The sequence below is a fragment of the Mustela nivalis genome (assembly GCF_964662115.1).
Source record: "Mustela nivalis genome assembly, chromosome: 17".
Lineage (NCBI taxonomy): Eukaryota > Metazoa > Chordata > Mammalia > Carnivora > Mustelidae > Mustela > Mustela nivalis.
Window position 1 is genome coordinate 3404762 of NC_139036.1, and position 8937 is coordinate 3413698.

The 8937-nt window shown below is 57.4% G+C and overlaps 1 protein-coding gene across 2 annotated transcripts; it reads left to right on the plus strand.

Annotated features, from left to right (window-relative positions):
- Positions 1–2755: 2755 nt before the first annotated feature.
- Positions 2756–8543, plus strand: LOC309851950 (polyunsaturated fatty acid (12S)/(13S)-lipoxygenase, epidermal-type-like). 2 transcript variants are annotated; one of them, XM_082707904.1, is made up of 14 exons: positions 2756–2935; positions 3112–3310; positions 3480–3558; positions 3643–3765; positions 3855–3958; positions 4102–4262; positions 5032–5175; positions 5269–5478; positions 6561–6647; positions 6807–6976; positions 7096–7218; positions 7643–7742; positions 7847–8014; positions 8090–8543. In XM_082707904.1, the coding sequence occupies exons 1-14, from the start codon at positions 2801–2803 to the stop codon at positions 8297–8299; spliced, it is 2013 nt and encodes a 670-aa protein (XP_082564030.1). In that variant the 5' UTR covers positions 2756–2800; the 3' UTR covers positions 8300–8543. The 2 variants fall into 2 exon arrangements, with proteins under 2 accessions (XP_082564030.1, XP_082564031.1); XM_082707905.1 differs by having other exon boundaries at positions 8120–8543.
- Positions 8544–8937: the final 394 nt, after the last annotated feature.

An 8937-nucleotide genomic window follows, 5' to 3' on the forward strand; every position in this document is an offset into this window, starting at 1 on the left:
CCAGGAGTAGGGAGCACTGCCATTTCAGAACAGGGAATGATTTATCTTCCAGATTTGGTGGCATATACTAAAATAGTGTTTGCTCTTGATCTGGAGGCTTTTGAATGAAGGAATGTTGCTGGAGAGTTTTGAGTCTAGTAAGGAGTTCCAAGAAGGCCTGAAAGAATCTTAACAAATGTGTCCATTGTCAACTGAGTCTACCTCTCCGCAGTCCTTACAGGGTACAGGGTTCAGTGATTCCTGTACCTCTACATGAACAGACAGAAGCCAAGAGATTGCAGTTGGGACATCCGTCCAGCCTGACAATGGCCTTGGGATATGGCCCTGAAGGAACTTACTCTAGGAGTTCTTCCAACAGGAAGAGTGAGCGTGAAGTTAAACGTTACTTGTATAGACCATCATATCCACACAAGCAACCAGCAGTGGATGGCAGAGGTAACCTCTGAATTTCTCCACGCCCTCCCTCAGAGGATGTGTGAGAGCACAAAGTTCAAAGACAGAAAGATGAACTACAGTAAGAGTGACACTGCAGGTGGGTTTTACGTGACAATAAATGACACATAAATTGTGATTAGATGGGTGGGCAAGTGACATGCGAAACGTAGGGATCTGGAGGCAGGGTCGGTGGAGGGCACACGGGGCCAGGCTGTCAGAAAGTTCTCTAAGGAGATGTTCAGGCTCTGGAGGACGATGGAAGTTTACAGAGTGGAGGGGAAGTCGGCCAGGGGTTGGAGCCGATGCAGAGGAGAGGAGAGGGCTCGCAGTTTGGGGGAAGGAAGAATCAAGGGTTTATTGACAACAGTGTGACTGCGGAAGACAGTCCCCGAGGGATGGGACGGACATAGCTCCGTGGACATGTTGTGTGGCGAGTGCCAAGATCGCTCGTGGTCCCCGATTCTCGAGTGTCGGGAGAGGTGGCTGAAGCGGACAAGGCGGCATCAGAGAGCAAGTGGATCTTACAACGAAGCTTCCAGATCACCCGTGGGGAGCCACCTTAGCAGGTGACCGACACAGAGCGTCCCCTACAAAGACCCACAGGACCACCGTGTGCCAGAAGCACGTGGCTGGGAGCCTCATTCCTGCCACACGTGGCACTTCGACGACCACGGCTGAGCCTTCTGTTTGCCGAGAAGAGTGTGTACACCTGCCCCGACTGCTGTGTCCCGTGTAAATGTTATTGTAATTGTGCAATTTACAAACTGAAGCAATGGGTAAACAAAAAGGTATTGTTCTTATTAAAACCAACTTGGCTATTTTATGACTATAATCAAGGATCGTTTAAAAATCGCCATCAAATTAATGATCAGCAGACAGGACGGCTGTAATGGTTTGAGGAAGACTAAAGATCTGGGGAGACGCTGAATTTAGTCTTTCCCCCAGAAGAACATTTAGGTTTGAGTCCCTCCTTTTTGTTTTCTTTTTTAAATTTATTTAAATTCAATTAGCTAAGGGACAGTACATCATTAGTTTTTGATATAATGTTCAATGATTCATTAGTTGAGTATAACAGTCACGTCCCTCTTGAATCACCCAGCTACCCCTTCCCCCACCCACTTCCCTTTCTGCAACCCTGTTTGTTTCCCGGAGTCAAGAATTTCATATGGTTTGTCTCCCTCTCTGATTGCTTCCCATTCAGTCTTCCCTCCCCTCCCGTTGTCCTCTGCACTATTCCTTTTGTTCCACACCGGAGTGAAACCGTATGATAATTGTGTTTGTCTCCTTGCCTTATTTCACTCAGCATAATCCCCTTCAGTTCCACCCATGTGGATGCAAACCATAGATCTGAGCTCCCTTTTAAACGTTGTGAATGCGTCTGGGTGTGGTTTACACGACAAAGACCCTGAGAAGCTCTTTCTGCGGACCCGGACCCCCCACGCTGGAGAACTCCTGCCCTATATAAAAACATTCGTGGGTGGAGAGTCATTTACGGTTCTGCTTTCAAGCAAAACGCTTACGGTTTTCGATTCCCTCTGGATAAAGTGATTTGGACTAATTTAACGTGCAGAACTAGAAACGATATTTAAGCAAAAGGTTATGGACCCAAGACTGTTTGTTCACAATAGAGCAGGAGGGTCAGGAAAGAGGCAAGCCCACCGGAGCAGCAGTTCTGGGGAGGGATGGAGAGAAAGGAGCACTGGAAGAAGGAATTTGGAGGGGTCCGAGCAGAGCACAGCAACCGCCTCCAAGGAGGGCGAGGAGAGCCAAGGATCAGCAGGGGCCTGTGGTGGGCGGGTGCTGGTGGGGCCCCTTACAGGTGCTCGGGCAGGGCGCTAGCCTCACAGAGCCTGGCTCAGGAGAGCCCCAGGATGCACTTGAAGGGGAATTCCCCATTCCCCTCTCGGCTGGGAGTCTGGACAACAAGCCCATCTCGTGCACCTGTGTGGCACTATCTCCTGTTTGTCCTCAACGGAAAGCCCCGGATCTTTGTCAAGATGGTTACTCACTTTCCTCCGAAAACACCCCCGCGCTTCCAGCCTCCCTCCTCTCCACTGTCTGTTGCTACCACATTCACTATCTGTTTATTCACTATTTGGGTGGGCCTCGAGTGGGCGCTGTGCTGGCACCAGGCAGTGTCTCCAAGAGGACCAGGGTGGGGTGCACCTTGCCAAGAAACCTCGTCCAGCCGGTGGCAGGGACACATGCATCCAATCCAAGCGCAGAGGAGCCTGTGGGTGGGAGGCGGAGACCCTGGGAGCTCAGGCCCCAGGGACACTGGTCTGGGTGCGGCTTCACTGGGGGTTGGGCCTCACACGCTTTAAATTGCTAATCTCCCCCAAGCCCCCCTCCAAGTCCGAGCGCGATGGGCAAGTACACGATCCGCGTGGGCACCGGGGACTCGCTGCTGGCGTTTTCCTGCAACCAGGTGCAGCTGTGGCTGGTGGGCGAACACGGGGAGGCCGACCTGGGGAAGCGGCTGCGACCGCTGCGCCGCGAGGTGGGTGCGAAGCCGACGGGACGCGGGGGCAGGCGGGGCGTCTGGGGCGGGGATCAGGCTGGGCACCTGCAGCCGGACTCGGGTCTGTCCCGGGAAGTCCGGGCTCGGAGCTGCGCCCACCCGCCCGTCGGGGGAGCAGCAAGCCGGCGTCTGAGCTCGCGCGGGTCCCGCGACAGACGGAGTTCAAAGTCCGCGTCGGGGTCCACCTGGGGCGCCTGCTGCTGGTGAGGCTGCGCAAGCACAAAGACCTGACAGACTCGGACTGGTTCTGCACCTGCATCTCCGTGCGTGGCCCCGGAACCCAGGGCGAGGCCCTTTTCCCCTGCTACAGCTGGGTGCAGGGCAACCGGGTCGTCTGCCTGGCCGAGGGCACCGGTGAGGGCGGCGGGGCAACAGGGGTGGCAGGGAAGGAGGTGGCACGGAAGAGGGAGTCGGGGATGCTGGGACGTAAGAGGGGCAGGGTTGGGGTGCAGGAGAGGGGAAAAGGGGGGACCCGCGCAGACCGAGGTCCGGGGAGACCTCGTGCTCGTGTGCCCCTGCCCAGCCCGGACTGTGAGCAACGACCAGAGCCTGTTGAAGACGCACCGGGAGCAGGAACTCCAGGAAAGGAAGACGGCATACCGGTGAGCCGGAGCAAGTCTCCGATCCCCCTACCAGAGCCCAAGAAACCCAACCCCCTTATCACTGAATTCGCCTTCCTCCTCCAGGTGGGGCTCCTGGAAAGATGGGTTAATCCTGCCTGTTGTGGGGAGAACGCCGTGGGACCTTCCCAGGAATGAGAGATTCCGCGAGGACAAGGATCTCGACTTCTCCTTCTCGCTGGCAAGAGCGTATGTGCGGGGTAGAGGGTGGGCACTTGGTCCCTAGATGCCAGGTTGGGTCCTTCCTGGATCTCCCGGCACTGCCATTCTTTCCACAGGCTGGAGGGCTTGGTGCTCAAGGGGGCACTGGACCTCACCAATCCAGTTAGAAGACTGGAGGATTTCCAAAGACTGTTCCCTTGCGGGAAGACCCCGCTGGCTGGTGAGTTATCGCCTCCCCCAAACGTGTGTGCATATTTCCAAACCAGGGCTTCGAGAGAAGACAGGGAGAGGGTAACGGGGAGGATCTGTGAGTAAAATGAGGGGCTCCCAGCTCACAGCATGCTCCCCGACTGGTGTCTTTAGAGCGGGTTCGAAATTCCTGGAAGGATGACACGCTTTTTGGGTACCAGTTCCTCAACGGTGCAAACCCCATGCTCCTGAGGCGGTCGGCCAGCCTCCCAGCGCGGCTGGTGCTGCCTCCAGGGATGGAGGACTTGAAGACCCAGCTACAGAAAGAGCTCCAGGTACGGAGCTCCCTGAGTGCACCCAGCAGCCCAGCCATGGTGCCTCTGTCTCCCACTGCCTCACCATTCTCTCCATCAATACTCTGACACACTCCTCCATCTACACTCAGCGTCCCCCAGCTTTGACACTGAGATCTGGGGCCAGAGAGATTGTGGGGCTGTCCTGTGCATGTAGGATGCTAGAACCCCTCACGCCCATTGTGACAACCAAAAATGCCTCCGGACATTGCCAAATGGCCCAACATCCTGTGGTGGGGGGAGGTGGGACAAAAACCACCCTGGTCAGAAGCAACTGAACTAACCATCTCCCTGTCTTATTCCTTTCTTTTCTCCCTCCTCTTCCTCCTTTGTTAGATGTGTCCCAGCCTTGGGGAAAAGCTCAGGTTTCTGGAGGGAAAGAGGAAGAGAGATGGAATGAAAGCCCCAGAGAGAGAGCTGGAGCTGTGGGGGTTTGGAGGGGAGGATGGCGGAACCGTTCAGTGTTCCATCCGGCTAAATCCTGAAGGGACGTAGCAGGGAGGACTCTAGTTGTGGGGGGAAGGGGTCATGGTGGAAAACCAGAGAGTTCACCTCAGGGAGCCCCAACTCTGATGGGAAAGGCCGGGCATGGAAACCTTGAGTTCGGGGCTTGGGTTGGGGGAGCGAGATTGGAGTTCAAAGGAAAGACTTGATGGGTAGAGAAAGGAGGGGCTAGGCTCCCAAAGGAAATAAGGCCAGTCCAGAAGTGACCCCAACCCCTTTATCGATCCCTTCTCCCCCCCCCCTCCAGGCTGGGTCTCTGTTCGAAGCCGATTTCTCTCTGCTGGAGGGAGTCAAGCCTAATGTTATCATCTTAAAACAACAATACGTGACGGCCCCTCTGGTAATGCTGAGGCTCCAGCCTGACGGGCAACTCCTACCCATGGTCATCCAGGTGAGAACCCCCAGGTGCATGTCATACACACGGGTCCCCTCGAGAGACCCTGGTGCACAGGTCCTGAGCTCCCCGCTCTGTCCCCTGCTCTAGCTGCAGCCTCCTCGTCCAGGATGCCCCCCACCGATGCTGTTCCTGCCCTCCGACCCCCCTATGGCCTGGCTGCTGGCCAAGACCTGGGTCCGGAGCTCTGACTTCCAGCTGCACCAGCTCCAGTCCCACCTCCTGCGGGGACACCTGATGGCGGAGGTTATTTCTGTGGCCACCATGCGGACCCTGCCCAGCCTGCATCCCATCTACAAGGTGCGTGTCCGCGTCTCTTCTGTATCTGGCTACCCTTCGGAGCCTGGGGAAGCACCTCCCGGAGTCTAACCTAGTGGCGTGCGAGGTCCGTGGCCGTCTTCGTGGACAGGCACACACACGGCCGTGTGCGCACATGCGGACACACTCCCAGGCCCGGGGAAGGAGCGAGCGTGTGTCTCACAAGGGCACTGTTGAAATGTGGTCTCCGGAGGTTGCCAGGTGGGCGGTGAGGGATGGGGTCGTTCCCGTCGGAGAGGTCCGGAGAGGGCTCTGGGGAGTGACTGAGGAGGAGGGTGTGAGGGACTGAAGGCCTGGGTGGGAGAAGGGATGAGAGGAAGCCGTGGTGCTCCGTGGGGAGCAGAACGAGAGTTGTTCTGGGGCACGTGCGGGTTCCAGACCCTGTAGACAGCCACACCCGAAGATGTCGGAAGCGGGTCAGATATAGGAGTCTGGGGAGCCTGGACCGGGGGAGGGTTGGAGACACAGATCTTAGGGTTGTGAGAACACGGGGCTACTGAAAGCCATTGTGCTAGATGGATTGTCCGGGGGTTTGTAGCCAGAGCAGAGAATTCGGGCCAGGACGAAGTGTCAGGTGCCCGGCCTTCACTCACTGGGAGGGAGTGGAGGAAGACGGGGACCAAGAGAAGGGGCATCCACTGAGGGGGCAGGGAAACAAGACGCATGATGTCAAGGCGGCCGAGAGGTGAGAGTGTAAAAGGCGGGCCGCGATCCTCTGTGTCCGAGGCTGCTGAGAAGCCAACCATGTCCCAGGGAAGCTGGGTCTGGAGGTCGGTGTGGCAGCCAGGATGGTGTGAGACAGGAGATCCCGGGGATTCTTAAGAACACCGCGAGACTGTGCAAATAAGTGAACCTGTAAAGCCCTCGACCTTGGAAGGCCTTGGGAAGACGTTGCTCCATCTCTGTTTTCCAAATCTTAACCTGACCGAATCCAACGCAAAGGGAGGTCTCTCATTTTACGGAGACCCACCCCCCCCTTCTCTATCCCTGGTCCTTTAATTTCCATTCCGCTCACGGATCCTGGGATTCCCCCCTCACGGTCCCGTTTCTTTCTCCCAAATCAGCTCCTGGTCCCCCACTTCCGCTACACCATGGAGATCAACGTCCTGGCCCGGAGTAACCTTGTCTCCAAATGGGGAATTTTTGATCTGGTATGGACAGGGATGGGTGAAGAGGGCACAGGGCTCCACAGTGGAAGGTTTCCCAGGGTTGTCGGGCCTGAGCAGGACCATGGACCTGGAATCTGACCCTGAACGCCCTCCCTGCGGACATGGCTGACCCTGGCTTACGTGCTGCGGGGTCACCCTCAGGTGGTGAGCACGGGCAGTGGAGGCCACGTGGACATTCTCCAGAGAGCCACGGCTTGCCTGACCTACCGTTCCCTCTGCCCCCCTGACGACCTAGCTGACCGCGGGCTCTTGGATGTGAAGGCTTCTCTCTACGGCCAAGACGCCCTCAGACTGTGGGGGATCATCAGCCGGTGAGGAGGACACAGCGCGGGGACCCAGCGGGCTTCGCAGCGAGAACGAGGGGGGCTACCGGTCCAGTTGGTCCTGCGTTGGCCGCCTGAGACCGGGGGCTTTCTTGCCTGGCGAGCAGGTACGTGGAGGGGATGGTCGGTCTTTTCTACAAGAGTGATGCGGCCGTGAGGGATGACCCCGAGCTACAGGCTTGGTGCAGAGAGATCACCGAGACCGGGCTACAGGGTGCCCAGGACCGGGGGTAAGCTCAGACCCCTCCCCACCGGCCTGTGTGGACCCACACCCACCCGCCAACCATCTGCACCATCTCACAGCGCCATCATAGACCACCCTGCCTCGGTTTCCCCGAGCATCCCAGGCACCCCTCCAGAGCACCCTTCAGAAATCTGAACGGTCGCTCCTCAGTCCCCAGCCCCTTCCCTCTGCATTGTCCGGCACAGCATTCCCTGCCCTCACACACTCAGAGCACCCCCTGGAACCAGACACACTTCCCTTAGGCACTTTCCCTCCTTGAGCGCCTACACGTACATCGCGTGCGAGCTGTGGACTCTAGGGGCCACAGCCACGGACAGAAACTTCTCTGAATCTCCAGATACCTTGCACTGACTGAGGCCTGGGGCTCATGTCCTGGTCTCAAAGCCTCTTCTTCTCTTCATGTCACCCAGGTTCCCCGTCTCCTTAGAATCCCGGGCTCAGCTCTGTCACTTTGCCTCCATGTGCATCTTTACCTACACGGGTCAGCATGCTTCTGCCCACCTGGGCCAGGTAGGCTGCTGGGGTCGGTCCCAGGGGCTCCCGGGATGGAGGAGATGGGGGACCAAATGCTTGGGTCGTCAGCCTGGACTTCGGAGAGGCTCCCCTCCTTGCAGCTGGACTGGTACGCCTGGATCCCCAATGGGCCGTGCACCATGCGGAAGCCCCCGCCCACCTCCAAGGACGTGACAGAGAAGGATATAGTGGACTCACTGCCCACTGCCCACCAAGCCCGCATGCAGAAGACCTTCACAAAGTTCCTCGGCAGACGCCAGCCCGTCATGGTTAGAGACAGATGCCGGGTCCTGGGGGAGGCGGCGGCTTGAAGGAGGGGTGCTATTCTCAGCCAAGGGGTCCAGGGCCGAGCCGTCTTGCTGTCCCCTTCTCAGGTGGCCTTGGGGCAGCACAAGGAGAAATATTTCTCGGGCCCTGGCCCCCAGGCTGTGCTGGAGAAATTCCAGGAGGAGCTGGCTACCATGGACCAGGAGCTGGAGGTCCGCAATGCAGGCCTGGAGCTGCCCTATGAGTACCTTCGACCCAGCATGGTGGAGAACAGTGTCACCATCTGAGGGGCCCCAAGCTTCGCCCTCCCTAAGTGCCTTTGAGGACCTCCTGTTTCTTGGTTACACCCTCTGGGGAAGAGACTGGCCCCACAGCTGTGTTGTCAGGGTCCCCAGGCTGCAGCCTCAAACGGCTCTGGGGAGTTCACCAGGAGTGGTTCCCAGTGACTTCTGGAACTCAGCACCCCCGCAGTCGCCCTACCTCAGTTTCCATCTGGTCCCACACGTTGTCACCCATGGACTCCTTGCATCCCCGTCCTTCTCCCCAGAGAACTTGACTTTCATATTCATAAAAAGGTCTGATTAAATAATAAAGTCGGTGATACATGCTCTGTTTCCTGCCCTCTCACTCAGATTTCAAGGAAGAAAAACAAAGATGGTGTCTTAGAACACAAATGTCTTCCTGTAGTCAGTGCTTCCTCCAAGGGTTTCGTAAGCCCCTGGAAGCTAAGTGACAGAAGTTCCCAGTGCGTCCCGGGATCTGGCTGCCAACAGCAGCTCTTGGCCTCAGGCTTTTTGGAATCCTCAACCAACCCGTCCCAACAACGCCCCTCCCCAGCCCTGCCTCCCCTCCGCCATGCTCCCAGCGCCCCCCCTTCCCTCCCCATGCCTCTTGATAAACCCTCACCACATTTCTGTTCCTCCTC